This window comes from Nyctibius grandis, chromosome 9 (assembly GCF_013368605.1).
Source record: "Nyctibius grandis isolate bNycGra1 chromosome 9, bNycGra1.pri, whole genome shotgun sequence".
Lineage (NCBI taxonomy): Eukaryota > Metazoa > Chordata > Aves > Nyctibiiformes > Nyctibiidae > Nyctibius > Nyctibius grandis.
The window spans coordinates 1030482-1053417 of NC_090666.1; the positions used below are offsets into that span (position 1 = coordinate 1030482).

Consider the following 22936-nt stretch of genomic DNA (forward strand, 5'->3'; position numbering starts at 1 on the left):
GCCTGACCTAGGTAAGCTTGTAATGTGAACTCAACTGTTGTTTAGCCTTTAGGTTAACTAAGGACTTAACCTTTAGGTCTCAACTAAAATCAAACCTGAGGGAGTCGCTTTCCTCCAGAAGCAGACATTCATTTGCTGTATGCACAATGCGTGCTCAAAAATGCACTTTAACCATGGAAGGTCAAGAGGAAACTTTGTTAGGAGTGTTACAATTCCAAGTGTCCCCTTAGGTGCTTAGGCTTTTGATATAGGTGATACAGGTCAAGTCACAAGCCCTGTAAGCCAGCAGGTTCCCAGCCTCTGCTTCAAAGCTCTGTTGTCAAGTTGGCTTCATAATACCCATTAATTACACTGTTCAAAGATAAATACTTCAGAACTGGTTAACCATTCTTTCTGCACAGACAAGATAACATTAACAAAAAAAGGAGTTTAACTTGACAAGAATGAAGATTACAGCACCTTTTATTTAGTACAGTTTCCCCAATCCAATGAGTTGCCTGACAAGTTGAACTAGTTATGGAAGACAATGAGTTTGCAGTAAGTCCCTGTGAAACCTCAGACCAACAGAGGTTCTGATATCTAACACATCTTACTTTTTTTTCCAAAGTTCAGAGGTGGAATGCACAAGAGCAATCTAGTACATGTTAAAAAGTGTTTTTCAACCTCAAATGACAATACTAAGTACTGAACGGTATTTGCTATTCCTTCACCTCAAAAAGAAACATTATTTGTTCATTTAGTGCTGCAGTGTGCTTCATCGAACAACCACGTAGCATATTCCTTTCACCAAGTAAATGTGTTTTAAGCATCCAGTTAACAAGCAAGAGACAGTCACTACTTTAAGGCTCTCTACTCCTCCAAAACAGAAGATAACCATAATTCATTAAGATACTCCACAATCAGAAGAGACAGTTACTTTCCACAACAGTGACAGAAGTATTTTTTGGCACCTGCACTTAAACTGATCAGAAAGCTCAGTTCAGTCAGCTGACAAGAGGACCTGCTAAGTACTGACTTTTCTTCCATTTCTAGGCCAGTTTTTGTTGATCAATGTGACCACCATTGCGTAACTGACAACAAAACTCAACGTGCATCTCCATGTGCTAGGTTGCTGTGCATCAGAAACAGTACATATAAAATTAAATGAGTAACAGACATGGCAACTGCTTAACTTCATTTGCTTTTTGACACCATACAACTCACTAGCCAGCTAATCATTGAGAGGTAGCATGTATGCCTCACCTATTCCAAGTCATGATTGTGTGATGTGACCCATCCTTACTCAAAGTTCTCATCTTCAGCTAGACAAGAGACAGATGCAGATGTTCCCACTTTTCCAACATGATCACAAATGTTCCAATGTGAACAAAACCAATGAGATCAACACTTGGATTTTCATTATTCCAGTACCAGGGATGGGAAGGATGATGGGTGTAGAGTGAGTGTAACTGAGTCTAGCCACAATACATGGAAGAAACCCAGGACAGCATTTCAAGATGGTGACAATATTATTCCTTTTGAAGAAAGGCTTACAGTCATTTTCTCACCCCATACCACTAATTTAAGGATGAGAAGACAGACCAGCAAGGAATGCATCTAGCCAGTATTTAAATATCAATTTTTGCATTGCCTAAATAAGTCTGAATTGAGTCCACGAGGCTTGATTCATGAATGCTGTATTGACTAAACAGAACATGGAAGAAAGTTTGTTTTGAGTTGACTCTCAAGTGTCAGTTGCTATTTCTTACATGGAGTGTGGGGAAGCAGCCAGCAGATTTCAGTGTAAGAAATACCAGTGACAACTAACAGAAGATGGAGACTCAGACCCTTCACCAGATGTCATCCAGCTTTTCTGCAGTTTGCAACATCAAGCAGGGCAGCAACAGTGGAAAAATAAAAAGTCTGAACCTGAACAGCTGCGTTTGTTAAGGCCAGTAGAGGTTCAAGAGAAACGTTAGAGTAAACTAGGAAGTTAATACGAAGTATTTTGTATAACCAAGCGGAAGGACTGTAGTTCTGAAACCGTTTCTAGTTTTCAAGGACACTGGGAAGACAAAGCCCATTTCAGTTTAAGCAGGCATAGGTTTTGTCAGATACCAGAAATGGTTTCAAAGTTCTGTGTTCACATTTTGGAGGTGTGATATGCAAAGCAAAAGATCAAGGAGTCAATACAGACTTCCTTTCATGAATCCAGCCCTATATCCTTAGTGGTATCTTATCCATGCCACCTGTAGATAGATATTTACAGTTCCCAAGCATCACAGTAAGCAACATCTTTCTTTAAAGCTTTTCTTGTTCTTGCTGCTTTTCTTGCCATTCTTGTCTTTGTTTTCTGACATTTTCTTTGCTCTGATTTCTCTCATTAAATCAAAGAATACCTAGGAGGGAAAAATACAGGAAGATTAATCAACATCTACCATCAGAAAGCAGATAAAAACTACTGTATTCAGCAGCAAATGAAGATGTAGCACCACACTGTACCTAATACAGCAGAAATGAGTCTAGACAGCGAGACAGTGACAAACTCCACATCAGAATTATGTAGCATGTCAAGCAGTGGCAAACAGTAGGACAATCTTACCTGTCTACCAAATCATTTAACAACCCTGTTTTAAAAGCTTTTTATTGCATATCAGTCTTGCACAGAAGTAGCATTCAGAGTTCATGAGAACATTTGTCCGTGTCTAGCAAAGATTTCCATGGAAATCACTCTTGTTAACTGTGCAAAGCATTTAGTCTAGTCCTTTCCATGTAGCTACAAGCACACTCTTCTGGGTAGTATTCTGCCTGTTTTATAATTAAAAAGCTGAAGTATTCAAGTGACAGTGTCAGGCACAGAAAATTCTCAGACTATGTTATAAGAAAGACTCAGAGAAAGTCATTACTCTGATGTTTTCTCAAAAATTCTAGCTGATTTCACCCCTGTACACCTGATGTCTAGGCACATACCACCCGAGATGCAACAGCTATTTTACTGTAGAGAGTTATTGAGAAAAATGATTTTCAGGATTACAGAACAGGAGCTTAGTGTCAGTTAGGCTTTTTTTTTTTTAAATGGGGAACTACACAGGTCTTTGACACTTGGAAAGAAGACCATGCTACTGATCAGAAATAGTTTATCATTCAAAACCCTCTTATTAATTTTTTTTAACTCTGCTACAGTGTCAATGCACCATCACCACAATGGCTGGTAACTTGTCTTAACATACACAAACCAGTGCTTATATAGAGGATAACGAGTATGTCACACAAGCTAGCTAGAGAAGACTCAGGGGAGCAAGTCTAGAACACCATGCTAGGACACTCCAGACACAGCTGCATTGCTGTTAATCCCAACTGATCAGAAAGCTAGTCCAAGTCTAAAACAGGCTAGGCATTTTCTAGTTACACAACAGCTCATAGGCAAAAGTAATAGTAAGGGTCTATATCTTGCTATTTATTGCTGTTATAATAATAGGACACAGCCTATAAACAAAATAACATACTTCATGGAATCCTTAAACCCATTTACCCGATGTGCTATTGGAAAGCTATTGGTTCAGGTACAAACAGTTAAAACAAGACTATAGCATTAACTTGTACCTGGTCTCTGGCTTCCCTAATCTAGGTACTTAAGTGGACACATTTCAGCAAGTTCATTCATTTTTCATAATCTGGGCTTTCAGAAGCCCAACTGTGGATTTGCTTGTCCCAGCAAGAGTCAAGAAATAGTCACTCAGCTATTAAACAAGTAGTAATGATCTAATTGAGCAGGTGTCATTTGTCTTACCTTATCTACATTCGCTCTAGTTTTGGCAGAGGTTTCTACGTACTGCACACCCCACTCCTCTGCCTTACTTCTAGCCTCTTCTACAGGCACTTGTCTGCGCTCTTCCAAGTCAGATTTGTTGCCCACTACTAGTAGAGGGATTTTATCCTCTTCAGCCTTCACACGCAGGATCTGTTCCCTAGTGCATCAAGTATTCAAAATAAAAATAGCTGTGTTAGTAGTAGCAACAAAAACCCCACTCTTATCAGGAGCTGATCAAGTGGTCTGCACATTACTAGTGTTTACAACAGTACTTAACAGTACATTTCCCAACAGTTCAACACGCACTTTAAAATTATTCCAAGTTTAACATACTAATGCTATGGGCTTTACACTAATAAAAACCTCACACTTCCAGGAAGGCAGTTTTACCACTTAGTAAGTTTACTACCCAGGCTCTGATAAAGAACTACTGTATGACAGAAGAACAACTACTCACAACAGGAGTTCACATCTGAATGAGGAAAAGGGTACAAGTGCCCCGTTTGCCAAGTTTCACCTTTGCATTTAGTCACCATCTTCAATTTCCAGTCTACACCCCACTTCAATATAGGCCTGAGCAACAGTCAAGGCTTTGCCAAGGCAGTAGGTTGAGAACAGCATCAGTAGCCGGCAGAGATCATTCTTAATGGCTACATAAACTTTACATAAAGACGACAGTTACTAAGTAGTGCTGAACTAAAATGCTAGCCACCTTCCTCCTTCAAAGACTCCAATAAAATATTTGAGCCATCAGCATTAACCTAGCTATTCTTTGTCATTCTAAAAGGACCTATCAGCATCTGGGAAAGGAGACAGTGATGCTGCAGGTCAGTCTCAAAGTCTGGGCTATTATTGGAGTAGAACACGGGTTGAAACCAGACTGACACATGCTGCTGTCCATCTAGGATTCTGGAAGAACTGTACCAGTCTACAGTTATTTTTAGATTGTTTCGTTTTATGAACAAGAGCCAAACTAGGCATGAGCACAGTGCTACACCCCCTCATCCCACTGAGTTACCACACTACTTCAGATGCTTGCGCTTTCAATCCACAAAATAACTGAATGCATGTAGAATATGTGAGAATCTGAAACAGTGTTAACACCGAAGCAGACATTCTGCTGTTGCCTTCAGCTGTACCTTCACACATTTTCAGATTACAGAGGCACTTAAAACAAACACTGAATGCATAGCATCAGCAGGAGAGCTAGGGTTTGAAAACAAGCCCATAGTTCATTCAGTATTAGTCTTTTTCATAGTTTAAGAATTCTGGAAGTTACAGGATCAATAATACTAACCTGTAGTTTAGCCCGTGCTGCTGGTGACTCATACTACCCATTCCTCACCTCCTGCCTGGGGAAGAGTTTTCCAAGGAGCTGGGTCTTACATGTCAGCCTAACTAAATACTCCATTTAACTAATTTCACTATTTGTTTACTTCTGACCCACTGAAAAGTGGGAGATTCTCCATCTCAAAGCTTTTACGTCCTTCTTGCTCGTATTTAGGGCTAGCATTGCTTTTTCCTTGTTTTGTTGTGCTGCAATCTTGAACCAACACACAGTTAACCCAGTTACAGAAGTCTGACAAAAAAAAAAAAACACAAACTGCCAAGATAAACACTCCTACTCCTTTTCATGAAAAGCCTTAAGCCTTGGGTTTAACCTTACATATCACTTAAGCACACAAGCCAAAACCCAGGCTGGGTACTTTCAAATGCCTCATTTTCATTCTGTTTTTTTTTGAATGGTATCTGACTTTTTCCTCCATCTTATACTGGGAACAGTCTGAGTACTCAGTTTTGCAGTCCAACATAAGGAACTCTTCTGTTTATGTAACACTTTCCTTATGTTTTGCTAAGTTTTACTTCAAGTTGTACAGCTGTTCTAGAGAATCTCTGGATTACCTTCTACACTGAGGCAACAGCTATTATCAAATAAGAGTTAGAACATTTGCCCTGAAGAACCTGGCTACATGAGTTCCGAGACCAGAACAATGAATTAAACCCCTTGTTTTTATTTTACACTACACAAGCAGATTCTGTGCTCAGTCTGGTGCTGTCTTTTACATTAGAACTGCTAATCCCAAGAACAAAAATGGAAGCATTTACTACTACTGTGTGTCTTTCTAGGAATACATCTGCCTACAATAGTGCTACTTGGCTGCCAACCCTTGTTTGGCACCAATCCATACCTGAGAGTGGAGGCTAATCCTTCCTTTCCTTAGAGCACCTGCTTCTAGCAGTAAGCAACACAGTGTCTGAAACCTGGCCAAAAGGCAGACTTAATTCCAGAAGTACTGCTCTAAGATAATTAAACTTCATATCCACAAAGACTGAAAATTGGCTTGAATATGCATGTTTTAGGAGTCCAAGAATCTGTTACTTGCTTGAAGTTGCTGCTGGCATAATGTACTCAAAAGTTGAAGGCACGAAGACAACTAGAGCGAGAGGCTGGATACTGTGGTTTAAGTTACCAGTTACTGAGAGCAAAATGGTTGGGTTGCCACTTTTATTGACCAAATGGTAACAGACAAAGAACAAAGAGCTGTAGCTTTTAAGAAGAGTTGTCAGAGCAACATAGGAACCCGGTATTTCCCCCTGCCTGGGAAAGAAACTACTTACCGAAACTCTGCTGTTGCTGTAAAGGATTCATGCTCTGTTATTGAGAAGACTAGAAGAAACCCTTCCCCACTGCGGAAATAGTTATCTCTGATAGCTGCATAATCCTCCTGTCCTGCTGTGTCCAGAATGTCTATCTGAACTTCTTCACCATCCAGAACTACTTTCTTTCTGTAGCTGTCAGCCTTGGTAGGTTCATAGTCTTCTACAAACTGAAGAAGACAAGAAAGGGATTAGCGTTCAGAATTACTGTCAAGTGGTATCAGCATTTGTCCATATCCATTCTCTTTCACTTCAGTGACATCTAAATTCCTGAAAATTCTCATAATTCAGTCAACTACTAAGTCCCACCACCTTTTTTTCAGTTTTACTGTAAAAAGCAGATTATTTAAGCACTTAATACATCAAAGAGCCAGTCTGCCTAGTCAAGAGAAACTGTCTTGCTACATGAAACACTGTTCAGCAATTTCAGCACAATTTAAGGGACAAAGATACAGTATAAGCTACCAGGAACCTGGTCACCCTTTATCACCCTTAGCCAAAGATGTTCCCAGAGGGCCCCCTTCCCAGATTCCTACATTCTCCTGCCAGTGAGGTCACACAGAATCACAGAATGGTTTGGGTTGGAAGGGACCTTAAAGATCATCTAGTGCCAACCCCCCTGCCACAGGCAGGGACACCTTTCCACTAGACCAGGCTGCTCCGAGCCCCATCCAACCCGGCCTTGAGCACTGCCAGGGAGGGGGCAGCCACAGCTTCTCTGGGCAACCTGTTCCAGGGTCTCACCACCCCCACAGTAAAGAATTTCTTCTTAATATCTAATCTAAATCCACCCTCTTTCAGTTTAAAACCATTCCCCCTCGTCCTGTCACTACATGCCCTTGTAAAAAGCCCCTCTCCAGCTTTCCTGTAGGCCCCCTTCAGGTACTGGAAGGCTGCTAGAAGGTCTCCCCGGAGCCTTCTCTTCTCCAGGCTGAACAGCCCCAACTCTCTCAGCCTGTCTTCACAGAAGAGGTCATTACATTTAGTTCCCCTGTTCCACTAGAATAGTTTAGTAAAGCTGTATCCACTGGTGCTTTAGAGAAGCCAAACCAAAGCTACTTACCTCATCATACATAAACTGAAGAGTGAGTGCAGATTTGCCCACACCTCCACTGCCAACCATAATTACTTTATGGAGGGCCAAGGAACTCTGGTTCTTGCTCTTGCTGGCAGCCATTGTCCTGCTTGCCACGGATGAAGTGCCAGGCAACCAATCAGATCTGCAGACAGAAGAAACAGTCACCATCCATGACACTGGTGACATCATGGTAGCACGCAGGTAAAGCATCTCACTAGTGCTGAAAGACCAGATTAAAACCCTGCCCAGCAAGCCTGAAGAATGGGCCATTTCAATGCACTGGTAAGGAAACCATGCCACTGATGTCTAAAATACAAGTAGGAGTAAGGTATTAGAACAGATAGAAGGTATTTGTGACAACAGTACTGTTATTAAAAGTGACAAAGGTTTCTCAAAGCAGCTACTAGCTGAACAAGCTGTTTTTATTTGTAAACTCATCCTACATGACTGCTATCTAGAGCAGTCTCCAGAGAAAAAAAAATACCCCGCTTTCTCAAACAACACGAAATTAAGTGGTTTTTATTGTTCTTGTTATAAGGCTTTACACCTTTCTAAAATATTTATTTAATGTTGATGCAGCTTAGTTTCAACCTGGAAGCAGAGCTATACCTTAGATCTGCTTATAGGTAGAAAGCAGACTTTTGATCTCCTCTCTACGTAGGCTAAGAAAAAAGCAGAGATACGCAGTAAATTCTGGCAGGAACAAGTTGCAAAAGCTTCCAGCAGAAAGTCTTATGACATGACATTAGCATTTATTTTATACTCTTCCTGCCTTTTGATGCTGCAAATCTAATTTGCTTTTGAAAAAAAAAAAAAATAAATCCTGCTTTACTGCAAGAGATTCTCAGTTCTTATTCTTCTCCTGACGTTACAAAGCCATAGAAGAGCAAGCTTCAACAAACAAGTTCCAAACAAAAAAGCTTTTGTTTGTGTGTCATGCAAACCCAGTGCTGGAGACCTCAAAAATAATACTGCTTTTTTTTTTTTTTTAAGAGTAGTTGGACACCATCGTTGTGACAAACACAAGCGTCAGGAGAAATGTGTCACCAGTTGGGATTCCCACAGTGAGGAAAAAAAACAGAGATGTGTTCATATCCTGGCAGAGTGCTGCAAGGAGAACAGCAGACCATTCAAGGAACGCTGATATGGAACAGGGCTACACCAGACTTGATTTATAGCAGCACCCATTATTCCAGAAGCAACAGGCCTACCAGGAGTCTCAAATTTGCCTGGACATTATTACTCCAGAAAGACACTGGAACTGCCACACCATACCATCAAGTTCTACTGGGTAGAAACACAAGGCCTACAGTAGAAGTTATAGAGTACTGTACTGGGGAAAAAACCTACAGAACCTCACAGACTGGTCTGGGTTGGAAGGGACCTTAAAGATCATCTAGTTCCAACCCCCCTGCCACAGGCAGGGACACCTTCCACCAGACCAGGTTGCTCCAAGCCCCATCCAACCTGGCCTTGAACACTGCCAGGGAGGGGGCAGCCACAGCTTCTCTGGGCAACCTGGGCCAGGCTCTCACCACCCTCACAGCAAAGAATTTCTTCCTAATATCTAATCCAAATCTCCCCTCTTTCAGTTTAAAACCATTCCCCCTCATCCTCTCACTCCATGCCCTTGTAAAAAGCCCCCTCTCCCACTTTTCTGTAGGCCCCCTTCAGGTACTGGAAGGTGCTAGAAGGTCTCCCCAGAGCCTTCTCTTCTCCAGGCTGAACAGCCCCAACTCTCTCAGCCTGTCTCCAGAGCAGAGGGGCTCCAGCCCTCTGAGCATCTTCGTGGCTTCCTCTGGACTCACTCCAACAGCTCCGTGTCCTTCTTCTGTTGGGGGCCCCAGAGCTGGACGCAGCACTGCAGGGGGGGTCTCACGAGAGCGCAGCAGAGGGGCAGAATCACCTCCTTTGACCTGCTGGCCACGCTGCTGGGGATGCAGCCCAGGATACGTTTGGCTTTCTGGGCCCTAACTAACTGCCCTAAACAAAATTAACTAGGGACTAAGGGACTGTCAACCTACAAACTCACTATAGGATTATTTAACCTGGAAAGGACCTTTGGATGTTGTCCAGTCCAAACATCTCCCTTGAACTGGACTGCTTGGAGCAAACTTCTTTATGTGCCCTGCATTTTGAGGTTGACAATTCCATGATCAGTCTGGGCAACTTGCCCTGGGGTACACTGATTGTGAAGATTTTTTGCCCTTTGTTATGGCTTGTTATGTCCAGTTCTGGGCCCCGCACTTCAAGAAAGATGTTGAGGTGTTGGAGCGAGTCCAGAGGAGGGCGACCAAGCTGGGGAAGGGTCTGGAGGGTCTGAGCTATGAGGAACGGCTGAGGGAGCTGGGGGTGTTTAGCCTGGAGAAGAGGAGGCTCAGAGGTGACCTTAGTGCAGTCTACAACTACTTGAAGGGAGGTTGTAGTGAGGTGGGAGTCGGCCTCTTCTCCCAGGCAACTAGCGACAGGACAAGAGGACACAGCCTCAAGCTTCGCCAGGGGAGGTTCAGGTTGGACATTAGGAAGAATTTCTTTTCAGAAAGGGTTATTAGACATTGGAATAAGACTGGACATGGTACTCAGTGCCATGGTCTAGTTGACAGGGTGGTGTCAGGGCAACGGTTGGACTCAATGATCCCTGAGGTCTCTTCCAACCTGGTTGATTCTGTGATTCTGTGACTCAATCTTCTGAAAAGCAACAAATCAGACCAAGTTCTCATGACTATTGCATACAAGAACAAACATGCCAACAACCAAGAAGTGCCCTCAGGATAGCATTTTCAAACATCTGAGCAGCAGTACTTTTCCATGCAGAGTATTTTACTGGTAAGTGAAGATGGGTATTTTCCTCTAGTAGTCTTCTACACTATGTTACACATCAGCTCCCTCATCTAGGACACTCCTTAGTACAGAAACGGGATGTGACAACTCCTCCTTCTCGGAGATTCTCCCTGTACGGCCCAAACACACATTAGTGCTGGGGACAGTGAATTCAGCCATCACCCCAGAGATTCCAAACCAGAAAAGGATTGCAAGCTTAATTTTTAGTTCTTAGTCACCAGGGAGGCAAGAGTGGAAGAGAACAGAGCTCCCTGCCAGAGGAGTGTGGAAAAACTGGGAGAAAACACACCAGGTAGCATCTGAACTCCAGAAGCGGTTGCAGAAAGGATCGCTCTTTGCTTATGGTCCACCTGTTCTACAGACAATAAACCAGAAGTCGGTTTGCTTGGGCATAGACACCCAAGGTACAAGAGCTACAGACTGACTACACAATGAGATAGTTTGGGGACTTTGAGTGTTCCAGTAATAACACAGCTTGCTCTTAATCAGTTGTAGAGAAGTTTACTTTGGCCTAGTTCAAGAGTAGTCTGGCTTTGAAAGTAGTAGATAAGCTGCCTTCTGGAAAAGCCAAGTGACCCTGAGCAACTTTTCAGTGTAATTGTGCCTGGTTTTAACCTTTGAGTATTCCCTTAACAAGGCTGTAGTAACTGTTGCGTTATCTAACACAAAGCTTTCAAGTGAAACATTTTTCTGGCAACACAAACTTAGTGCTGCTGCCTATTAAGTTGCCATAAGTCCACTGTGCTCCACAACTACAATAAAAAGATTATTTATTAACAGCCAAGAGAGAAGATAGGACCTTTCACCCTCCTGTCAATACAGATACATCTTCACCTGGTCATATGAAAGGAGTAGCTGCCTTTTAGGTAAAATACTGATCAACTTGACTCACTACAGGCTCATCAGTACAGCTCAGAGCTGTTACAAGTGCCACTTGAATCTTTTTAGATTATCAACACTACACGAACCCTTTGAATGCGCAAGTCTGCTCATGACACAACCCCTACGTTGTATGCCCTCAGTAGAATCACAGAAAGTCAGGGATTGGAAGGGACCTCGAAAGATCATCTAGTCCAATCCCCCTGCTGGAGCAGGATCACATAGACCATATCACACAGGAACGCGTCCAGGCGGGTTTTGAATGTCTCCAGAGAAGGAGACTCCACAACCTCTCTGGGCAGCCTGTGCCAGTGTTCAGTCACCCTCACCGTAAAGAAGTTTTTCCTCATATTTATGTGGAACCTCCTGTGTTCCAGCTTGCACCCATTGCCCCTTGTCCTGTCAAGGGATGTCACTGAGAAGAGCCTGGCTCCATTCTCAGGACACTTGCCCTTTACATATTTATAAACATTAATGAGGTCACCCCTCAGTCTCCTCTTCTCCAAGCTAAAGAGGCCCAGCTCCTTCAGCCTCTCCTCAGAAGGGAGATGTTCCACCCCCTTAATCATCTTCGTGGCTCTGCGCTGGACTCTCTCTAGCAGTTCCCTGTCCTTCTTGAACTGAGGGGCCCAGAACTGGACACAATATTCCAGATGCGGCCTCACTAGGGCAGAGTAGAGGGGGAGGAGAACCTCTCTTGACCTGCTAACCTCACCCCTTCTAATACACCCCAGGAGGCCATTGGCCTTCTTGGCCACAAGGGCACACTGCTGGCTCATGGTCATCCTGCTGTCCACTAGGACCCCCACGTCCCTTTCCCCTACGCTGCTCTCCAACAGGTCTGTCCCCAACTTGTACTCATACCTGGGGTTGTTCTTGCCCAGATGCAGGACTCTACACTTGCCCTTGTTATATTTCATTAAGTTTCTCCCCACCCAACTCTCCAGCCTGTCCAGGTCTCTCTGAATGGCTGCGCAGCGCCTTCCAGTGCGTCAGCCACTCCTCCCAGTTTGGTGTCATCAGCGAACTTGCTGACAGTGCACTCTATTCCCTCATCCAAGTCATTAATGAATATATTGACTAGAATCCCAGAAGCTTCACACAAGGCATCTCCTCTTTGGTGGCAACAGAGGGAGCATAGCCCTCTCCAGCCCCACGATAGCCAGGCAGGACAGAACAAGGCAAGGCTGAAACAGCGTGGCACAGGATTGACACAGGCAGTATCAGTGCAGAAGGACCAGCGTTCAGAAGACAACAGGCTAATAGCACATCACTGGTTCAGAAAGGGGCACGGTGAGATTTTAATAGGAATACTCTAATAAAACAAGAGAAGTCATTGGAACCAACTGTTTACTTGTATTTCCACCTCTGCAGCCCAAGAAACAGTTTACACACCATCGTTCAAAGCTCATATCTAACAGCTCCTTGAGGTTTAAACATCAATAAACACAAGTGGAAGCTCTCTCCTCAGTCACCTCTGAGTAGGCAAGGACAAATTTTTATCCCATTCTGTAGACTAAGCATCCTTGAGGCAGTTAAGACACTCTCTCATCTGTTCCTTACAGAAAAGGAAGTCTTGGGAAATCCAACCACCTCTCAAAAAAGCAGCAGTGTCTAGAAGAACCTGTGATGACTGGAGTTGCTTTTAAAACATTATTCAATTCCCTTCAGTTTAAGGGATTATAAACTTAAGACCAAGAGTCTTAATACATCTGCTGAAGAGCCTGCTCTGAATAAGTGTCCAGACAAGTCACCTAATCCTGTGGTAAGTATTGCCCCCTCTCCCATATTGCTCTTTACTTGCTGGGAAGTAAACTGTACCCAAACAGGAAGATTTACTCTCTGACAGGAAGAGAAGTGATCTGGTCCATGACAGTCAGTCAGTCTGTCTGTCATTTTACCCTCAGGTTTAATGACACCATGTTAATTTTGTGTGTTAAGTATCATAAGCTGTAAAAAAAATCCTTCTGAAAGATTTTTTTGGGGGAGTTTCTTCTGGTTACAGTTCACCCTGCTTCAAAACAAAGTGCTAGACAGAGCCCAGGACAGAGCATAAACTTTTTCAGGCTTTCATCTTTAAGAAATTAGAAGTAATTAACTGCTTCATCTGCTTTAAAGACAAGGATTAAGTCATTGACTTGATAACTCTGGATTTTTTTTTTTTTAATAGGTTACACAAAGCCATATGCACAACAGCAGCTTTGTGGTGCTAGGGAAAGATGCTCTTCAGACCAAGAAATGAAGGTTATAACGACAGACAGGTTGGCCACATGAAGCACAGCAAGATCTACAAATCAAACCATAGTGGTTATTAAAAAGCTGGTTTGATTTAGACTTCTGAAGGTCAGTAGTTGGCCACCGGACTAATCAAACCATGCCACCCTCAAGATAAGAAATCCAACCTTAAGCTCACCAGCTATTTCAGCTTTCCCTCAGCTCACCTGTTTAGATTATAGCTTCTCCAGGTTAGCTACTGCTTCCTGCTGTAGAGAAACCTGAACCATGTTGTGTCTGTCTTGGCTAGTCCCTTGAAATTGAGCACTTGAAGGCATTTGTTTATGAACAGTTTCATAAACTCCAAACTTAAGCATTAGTTTGCTATTTCTCCACCCTCTCCTCAGCCTAAAGTTAAACTGTTCAGAACACTGATAACAAACAGGATTGGTTTACCTAATGCCAAGATGTTGGAGCAAGTCCAGAGGAGGGTGACCAAGCTGGGGAAGGGTCTGGAGGGTCTGACCAATGAGGAACAGCTGAGGGAGCTGGGGTTGTTTAGCCTGGAGAAGAGGAGGCTCAGAGGTGACCTTAGTGCAGTCTACAACTACCTGAAGGGAGGTTGTAGTGAAGTGGGAGTCGGCCTCTTCTCCCAGGCAACTAGCGACAGGAGAAGATGACACAGCCTCAAGCTGCGCCAGGGGAGGTTCAGGTTGGACATTAGGAAGCATTTCTTCTCAGCAAGGGTCATTAGCCATTGGAAGGGGCTGCCCAGGGAGGTGGTGGAGTCACCATTTCTGGATATGTTTAAAAAAAAGACTGGACATGGCACTTAGTGCCCTGGTCTAGTTGACGTGGTGGTGTCAGGGCAATGGTTGGACTCGATGATCCCAGAGGTCTCTTCCAACCTCATTGATTCTGTGAAGATTCAGAGACTATTACTGAATAACTACATTTATTTCAAACCAGACTGCACTTTTACATTCCTTTTTATTTCACCTGCATTACAACTCCACAGTTGTAGTCACTTAAAGGAAAAAGCACTTGTCACTTCACAAGAAAGGAAGCCATTCTGCTACAGCCCATGCAAATACATATAAGAAAAAAGAAACATGAGAAACCTCACTAAGTCTGCTTGTTTCCCAGTAAATATTCGGTTATTATAATAAAAAAATTCTAGATGCCTCCAAAGGCTTTAACTGAAATTGTTTCTAGTTCTTCCAATTCGGTTTGGGATTAAAACTGAAATAAAGCTCTAAGCTCAAAATTGCTGAGATCAGGCCTTGTTGCCTCGCTGTGCAGCTGATATCTTTGGACATTTCACTGCTATCCTGCCCCTGAAAGCAGCCATTCTTTGGATTTTGCAATGGGATTCTAGAAAATAGAAGCCCAATAGCTTGACAGAGGAGCTTTGTTAAACCCTTCAGATACCTACTTTTAAAGGAAAATCTGTGTATTCAACCTATTAAAGACTTAAATACCATGTCATCAAAAGCAAGCACAGAAAGGACAACGGTTTGCAACAGTATTTTAGTGATCCTCACTTATCAGAATATGAATTAGATGCTTTGAGGTGTTTGGTTCTGTGATATGCCCGCAAGAATGCGGTCACAGAAATTCCCTGGATCACAAAACTAATTAACAATCTCACTGAGCTATGAACTGTAAGAGCTTCTCAGCTGTTCTGAGGTTATCCAGAAAATATTTAAGGACTGAAATTCCATTAGCTTTCAATGGACTGTAAATGCTCCAACTGGTAATTCAACTATAAAAAAAAAACAGTTCATTTGAGATTAAGTAGCATATTTAAAGCTACTGAAAATTTTAGGATATGCAGGCTAAAAATAAAAACACTATCTTCTTTTGCTGTGCTAAGATCTTACCTCTTGGCATGTCTCCAGTTACTGGTTTTCAAGCTACACCGGTTATGATGAGTTTGGCAGGAATTGCTACTTGGGATATGCTTGTATCCTTCCCCATGTACTACTGGGTGTTTCTATGTCCTCAGTTGTGGCTACAGATTTTTCTGGGCCACGCTTAATCAGATCAGGGAATTCATTCTGCACACATTCATTCTGAGCACATGCCTCAGTGCCAGTGCTGATGTGAGGGAAGAAAAACAGTATGACTGAGGCTAAAGGTAGAACTAGATTACTTATAGTGCTGCAGAAACAGGGGAGTTCCTGATTCCCTTCACACCATCCTCCTTAGACACGTGTGCTGGGGCAGCCTACAACCTGCTGCAGTGTCCAGGCTGAGCACTAGAGTGAAACCCAAGCCTGAGATTTGCTTTTAGTAATCGGGCATTTTCTTTCTCTGCACAAGATCTATTAGTAGACTTGCAGTGGCAAAGATAAGGGCACTGGACAGGAAACTAGAAATGCATTTGGAAAGCTTAATGCTTTATAACCTCAGGAGGAAAAGTAAGAATTTAGGGCAAGGAACTACCTTACTCTGTGTGCATACAGTGTATACTCTTCATAGACTGGATGGATCCTTGTTGGAAGAAGGGGCAACAGCCGTATCCCTACATGTTGCAGGAAAAACTGCAGAATAAATACATTATTTACTTGATACACTGGAAGTTACAAGCTTACATTTGTTTCAATCAATTAAAAGTAGTTACTAATCCCCCACAAAAAACAGAATTGCATGTACCTGTAAAGACACTGGCTGTCACAGCTACTTCTCTAGCAGCAGCTACACATACACTGCTAGATAATGCACACAAGAAGTCAAAGACAAGTTCACAACGTTGCAGCAGTTTAAGGTTAAACCAGAACCTAAAGCCAGACCATGATTATGCCCCATCTCCTACAAGGTTAGGGAAATAAGCACAAGTTGACGAACAGTTTTAATTCAGGAATTTTATTTCATCAAATAAATCTGATTGGAGTGTTAACTTCCAGAAGAAGAAAGACCGCAGCCTGTGTGATGAACTTGTACTGCAGCAGAGTCCCTCAGACTTGCTCACCTGGAGCATACCATATGCAGTATAAAAGCAATATTTTTATTTTACTTGTGATCAGGAGTCCTCCTGAGGACGTACGAGGAAGCAATTATTCCACACTGGGACCCAAAATTCACACTGAAATATTCTAACACTATCAATAGCAGCAGACATCCAGCCACTAGATGCCAACCAGTTACGATTAAGAATCCCTACTAGTGATCCTAAGTCTTCATACCATATCTTACTTTTCACTATTGCACACATTTGCATGCAAAGTCATCTTCAGCTCTTCACTTAGATTAAAATTCTCTAATAAGATCAAGCGATCTTTATAGGAGTGGACTTTGAAAAATACTGGAAGTCTTTGTATAGAGACACATGCAGTTATGTACAATAGAATCATAAAGAACAGGAGACTCCCAAATGCATTGCTACTTTAACCCATCGTTACCCTAGCAACCTACAACGTCTAGCACACTGCTCTTTGCAACAGGTTATAGCTAGACTTGGACAACCCCACCTTTTAAGGCTACCTTCAGATCTGGGTCACCAGAACAGTGATCTGCTTGAACTCTGAAATACCTGTATATACTCAGCACATTGCTCCCTTGCCAAGCACAGCCCAACTTTGCTTATGAGTTTTCAGAGAGATGCATTATTATAGCTTAGAAAGCAAAAAGCAGCATTTACTCACTAGATGTAGTAGCATTTACTCACTAGATGTAGTTGCATTTACTCACTATCCTTCTTAAATATATGCCCTCTCACATCACTCAGTAGAGGACCATTCTAGATTATTCATTACAAATAAACAGACAGTATCTTACATGTTAGCATTAATTTCAAGGTAATAACGTTGCTTAGAATAATCTTGGTATCCAAGGAAAATTGGAACTATGTTCTATCACAGAATCACCCAGGTTGGAAGAGACCTCAGGGATCATCGAGTCCAGCCATTGCCCTGACACCACCCTGTCAACTAGACCATGGCACTAAGTGCCATGTCCAGTCTTTTTTTAAACACCTCCAGAAATGGTGACTCCACCACCTCCCTGGGCAGCCCCTTCCAATGGCTAATGACCCTTGCTGAGAAGAAATGGTTCCTAATGTCCAACCTGAACCTCCCCTGGCAAAGCTTGAGGCTGTGTCCTCTTGTCCTATCGCTAGTTGCCTGGGAGAAGAGGCCGACTCCCACTCCACTACAACCTCCCTTCAGGTAGTTGCAGACTGCACTAAGGTCACCTCTGAGCCTCCTCTTCTCCAGGATAAACACCTCCAGCTCCCTCAGCCATTCCTCATAGGTCAGACCCTCCAGACCCTTCACCAGCTTGGTCGCCCTCCTCTGGGCTCGCTCCAACACCTCAACATCTTTCTTGAAGTGCGGGGCCCAGAACTGGACACAGGATTCAAGGTGCGGCCTCACCAGTGCCGAGTACAGAGGGACGATCACTTCCCCAGACCGGCTGGCTACACTATTCCTGATAGAGGCCAGGATGCCATTGGCCTTCTTGGCCACCTGGGCACACTGCTGGCTCATGTTTAGCCGGCTGTCGATCAGCACCCCCAGGTCTCTTTCTGCCAGGCCGCTTTCTAACCACTCTTCCCCCAGCCTGTAGCGCTGCAGGGGGTTGTTGTGGCCCAAGTGTAAGACCTGGCACTTGTTCTTGTTGAACCTCATGCCGTTGGTCTCGGCCCATCTATCCAACCTGTCCAGATCCCTCTGTAGGGCCTTCCTACCCTCCAGCAGATCGACACTCGCACCCAGCTTGGTGTCATCTGCAAATTTACTGAGGGTGCACTCAATCCCTATGTCTAGATCATCTATAAAGATATTGAACAGCACCGGCCCCACAACTGAGCCCTGGGGATCACCGCTAGTGACCGGCTGCCAGCTGGACTTTGCCCCATTCACCACCACTCTCTGGGCTCGGCCATCCAGCCAGTTTTTAACCCATTTAAGAGTCCACCCATCCAAGCCCCGGGCAGCCAGTTTGTCTAGGAGGATGCTGTGGGAGACAGTGTCGAATGCCTTACTGAAGTTTAGATAGATACAGCCACAGCCCTGCCCTCATCTACTAAGCAGGTCACTTGGTCATAGAAGGAGACCAGGTTGGTCAAGCAGGACCTGCCTTTCATGAATCCATGTTAGCTGGCCCCAATGCCCCAATTGTCCTGCATGTGCCGTGTAATGGCACTCAGGATGATCTGTTCCATCAAACAGCAGCAAGGCTGCATATTTGAAAGCAACCTTCAAAGATTTAGTCACAGGAAGGACTCCGTTTGGTCAGTCTGAGCATCAGAAGAGTAGCAGTTTAAAGCAACCCTTTAAACTGAAGTCAGATCTTATGCTGAACTGAAATACAGGCAAATGTATACGTATCCCTGTTCCTAAGTGACGTAAATATCTGGGTGGTTTTTTTTTTTCCCTTTTTTTTTTTTCTAGAATTCCCTTACAGTGGAAGAAAAATAGCCAAGCAACTTGTTTCTAACCAGTAGCTAAGTGAAGAAGAGAAAGGACTGCCCTTCAACAGTTCTTTTAAGGCACTGTAGCACCCAAAAAAAAAAACAAACTCACTTATGTTTGACTAAATAAGGTTGCAAAGGTCATGATATAAAGTCAATACTCTTAACAGCCAGGTAACAACTGTATCAAGAGATGATCACTGCATGCTATGGGCACAAACTGAAACATGGGAAGTTCCATCTCAATATGAGGAAAAACTTCTTCATTTTGAGGGTGACAGAGCCCTGGCACAGGCTGTCCAGGGAGGGTGGGGAGTCTCCTTCTCTGGATAGGTTCAAAACTCACCTGGCCCTGACCCCGTGCAACCTGCTCTAGGTGACCCTGCTTCGGCAAGGGGTTGGACTAGATGATCTCCAGAGGTCCCTTCCAACCCCCACCATTCTGTAAATTCCTGTATAATGAATGCACACAAAGCACTGGAAATACCTGCAAGAACAGAAGCTAACTGTTGTCTCCACTGCTGTTCCACTTGATCTACTGAACCATAATATTCACAAGGTGAACTCCCCTAGGATATGATGCACGAAAATAGTCTCTATAGAGTGCTGTACCCCTACAGTCATTAGGTGAGTCATCTCTACCCAGACTTCCTCACAGAGGACAGAGAGAAACTGGCAGCTTCCCCTACAGGATTCCTTATAGAGCCTAATGGGGATCAGAAAAAACAGAGACAATGTAATGGTGGGAAAACTGCCAGAACTCCAGCGTGGGTTAACTTTCCAGGGAGAGCACCATAAAAATCTGTGTTAACAAGTCAACTGTGACATTGCTCAGCTTGTATTCATGCTGCTACAATGTCAGCAAATGCAACTCACGACTCTACCAAGGCAGAGTATCATACCTAACATGATACTGTGCCTTGAGGAGATCATCACTATCTGGAAGCTTGAATTTCTGCCCTGGATGCAGCGTGAGCTCCAGTGACACAAACGAACACATGAGGAAGAGACAGCAGCAACAAGGCGGAGAGATCCAGAATCACCCTTCCTGATAAGTACCCAAGCAGTGTAGTCCCCACAACATTGCCAATCACAGAACCATAGAATCAACCAGGTTGGAAGAGACCTCAGGGATCATCGAGTCCAACCGTTGCCCTGACACCACCCTGTAAACTAGACCATTGCACTAAGTGCCATGTCCAGGCTTTTCTTAAACCCCTCGAGATGGTGACTCCACCACTTCCCTGGGCAGCCCCTTCCAATCTCTAATGGCCCTTTCTGAAAAGAAATTCTTCCTAATGTCCAACCTGAACCTCCCCTGGCGATGAGAACAGTCATCCTTTTAGAGCAGTAAGGAACTTGCACAGCAGGGCATCTTTAAGGATTAAGATGCTACTGCACTTGAGAACCTTTGTAAAACAACTTAACGCCCTGTTTATGCAATACTCTGCCTTTTACAGTCAGGTCACTCTGTTCACTTTTGCACTCAACTAACCAAAGTGCAAGTGTCCTTTTAAGTCCACAGAAGCTGTGCAGCAACTGGGGCCATGTTTAGTAGGTTTCTTACTTGTTCTGGTCTCTAAAGGCTTTTGATGTTGTTTTCTACAGATGGTGTGCACCTTTGATATTAACAGCACGGTAGAATTGCAGTTTTAATGTTATACCTGTCTTTTCAGATTCCATTAGTAGCCTTGCATCCTCCTTGCTTCATTGGGTGCAACCCACCAGCTGTGCCATGTTATTGTAGCATCCTGTCACACGGGTACCTGTCCCATGTCAACAGTGATGAACTAGATAAGCACAAAACATGCTGCTTCCCTTCCTTAACTAGTACTGTCACTTCTCTTCACCAGGAGAGACAGTAGGTGCATCAGGCTCACAAGCATTACACACCCCCAGTGGAGTATGCAGCACCGCCCCAAAGTGACTTTTCTCCTCAGGGAAGGTCCCAGTCCATCACAGTCCCCTGAACTCTTGCACAAAAGGTTTAGTATTTAGATGAAGGTAGTTACAGGTCAATGTAATACAGTTATTAAAACTGCCTCACTGTTTCAGAGACAGCACACAGAAGCATCATAGTTACACAGAGTTTTATGGGGGAAAAAAGAAACCATCATCCCATTTTCCATATTACTCAGTGCAGAGCAACTAGCAGATTGTACACAGCACCAAGCAGAATATACTTTCTATTTCAACAAGATAGTGTTACCTTAAGTGGAAGTCATAATGCAGTAGCGCCACTGCATCTAAAAACACTTCTTCTGTAGGGAGATACCCAGTCAGACCTCTCCAAGCACTTCCAGGAAGCCTCCAAGTCTAGTATTAACGCCCAGAAGACACACTGCAGGCAGACTACGTAAGAGAAGGATCTACCACACTGCTCTTATCCTAGCAAAAACTTGCTAGGAAACCTGATAGAAATCTTCTACAAGCACAAAGACTGAGTTAATACCATTAGTCAGTATTACTATACTAAGACTTTGTCAGTGTGGTGATAACTGTCTAGTTGCCTAATTACTCAGGGTGAATTATCCCACCATTTCTCACACTAGTCAATTAGGCTCATACCAGAAAAGTGACTCTCAGGCAACAGAGTTGTACAACAGCCTCGCTCCCACTGACTTGCAAAGCAGATTTGAACTATGCTTCCTTTGAAAGCTCACGCAGGCAGGAGCGCGCTCATCTTCGATACACAGCGTAGACCAAGTCCACCAAAACACTGCCAGGAGATAATGTCATGCTTCAGAGAGTTAATGTAATACTGATTTTTATGCAGATCTCTGGGAGTATAACAAATACAAGAGACAAGTCAAGTAGCTGACACGAGTGGCACACTAGCATTCAAAATAAGATTCAAATACTACATCAGTACAAGGTTACAACGTGGTTTCAGTTACTTCACTGGATGACCTGCAGCTGTATTATCCACAAGGAAGTTGTCACTAACATTACAGAATCACAGAATGTTGGGGATTGGAAGGGACCTTGAAAGATCATCTAGTCCAATCCCCCTGCCAGAGCAGGATTACCTAGGCCATATCACACAGGAACACATCCAGGCTGGTTTTGAATGTCTCCAGAGAAGGAGACTCCACAACCTCTCTGGGCAGCCTGTGCCAGTGTTCGGTCACCCTCACCGTAAAGAAATTTTTCCTCATATTTATGTGGAACCTCCTGTGTTCCAGCTTGCACCCATTGCCCCTTGTCCTGTCAAGGGATGTCACTGAGAAGAGCCTGGCTTCATCCTCAGGACACTTGCCCTTTACATATTTATAAACATTAATGAGGTCACCCCTCAGTCTCCTCTTCTCTAAGCTAAAGAGACCCAGCTCCCTCAGCCTCTCCTCAGAAGGGACATGTTCCACCCCCTTAATCATCTTCGTGGCTCTGCGCTGGACTCTCTCTAGCAGTTCCCTGTCCTTCTTGAACTGAGGGGCCCAGAACTGGACACAATACTCCAGATGCGGCCTCACCAGGGCAGAGTAGAGGGGGAGGAGAACCTCTCTTGACCTGCTAACCACACCCCTTCTAATACACCCCAGGATGCCATTGGCCTTCTTGGCCACAAGGGCACACTGCTGGCTCATGGTCATCCTGCTGTCCACTAGGACCCCCACGTCCCTTTCCCCTACGCTGCTCTCCAACAGGTCTGTCCCCAACTTGTACTGGTACATGGGGTTGTTCTTGCCCAGATGCAGGACTCTACACTTGCCCTTGTTAGATTTCATTAAATTTCTCCCCGCCCAACTCTCCAGCCTGTCCAGGTCTCTCTGAATGGCTGCGCAGCCTTCCCATGTGTCAGCCACTCCTCCCAGTTTGGTGTCATCAGTGAACTTGCTGACAGTGCACTCTATTCCCTCATCCAAGTCGTTAATGAATATATTGAACAGTACTTGTCCCAGTACTGACCCTTGAGGGACTCCACTAGACACAGGCCTCCAACTGGACTCTGTCCCACTGACCACCACTCTCTGGCTTCTTTCCTTCAGCCAGTTCACAATCCACCTCACTACCCGATCATCCAGACCACACTTCCTCAGTTGAGCTGCGAGGATGCTGT

The 22936-nt window shown here is 43.9% G+C and overlaps 1 protein-coding gene across 1 annotated transcript in view; it reads right to left on the minus strand.

The window, feature by feature from the left end:
* Positions 1 to 444: 444 nt before the first annotated feature.
* RALB (RAS like proto-oncogene B) overlaps positions 445 to 22936 on the minus strand; it is a 29763-nt gene continuing 7271 nt past the window's right edge. The window contains exons 2-5 of the mRNA XM_068407571.1: positions 7512 to 7668; positions 6410 to 6618; positions 3770 to 3947; positions 445 to 2378 (exon numbers count right to left, since the gene is read on the minus strand). Of these exons, the coding sequence (XP_068263672.1) occupies positions 2259 to 2378; positions 3770 to 3947; positions 6410 to 6618; positions 7512 to 7625 (621 nt within the window). The 5' untranslated portion in view covers positions 7626 to 7668 and the 3' untranslated portion in view covers positions 445 to 2258. The remainder of the gene's footprint in view (positions 2379 to 3769; positions 3948 to 6409; positions 6619 to 7511; positions 7669 to 22936) is intronic.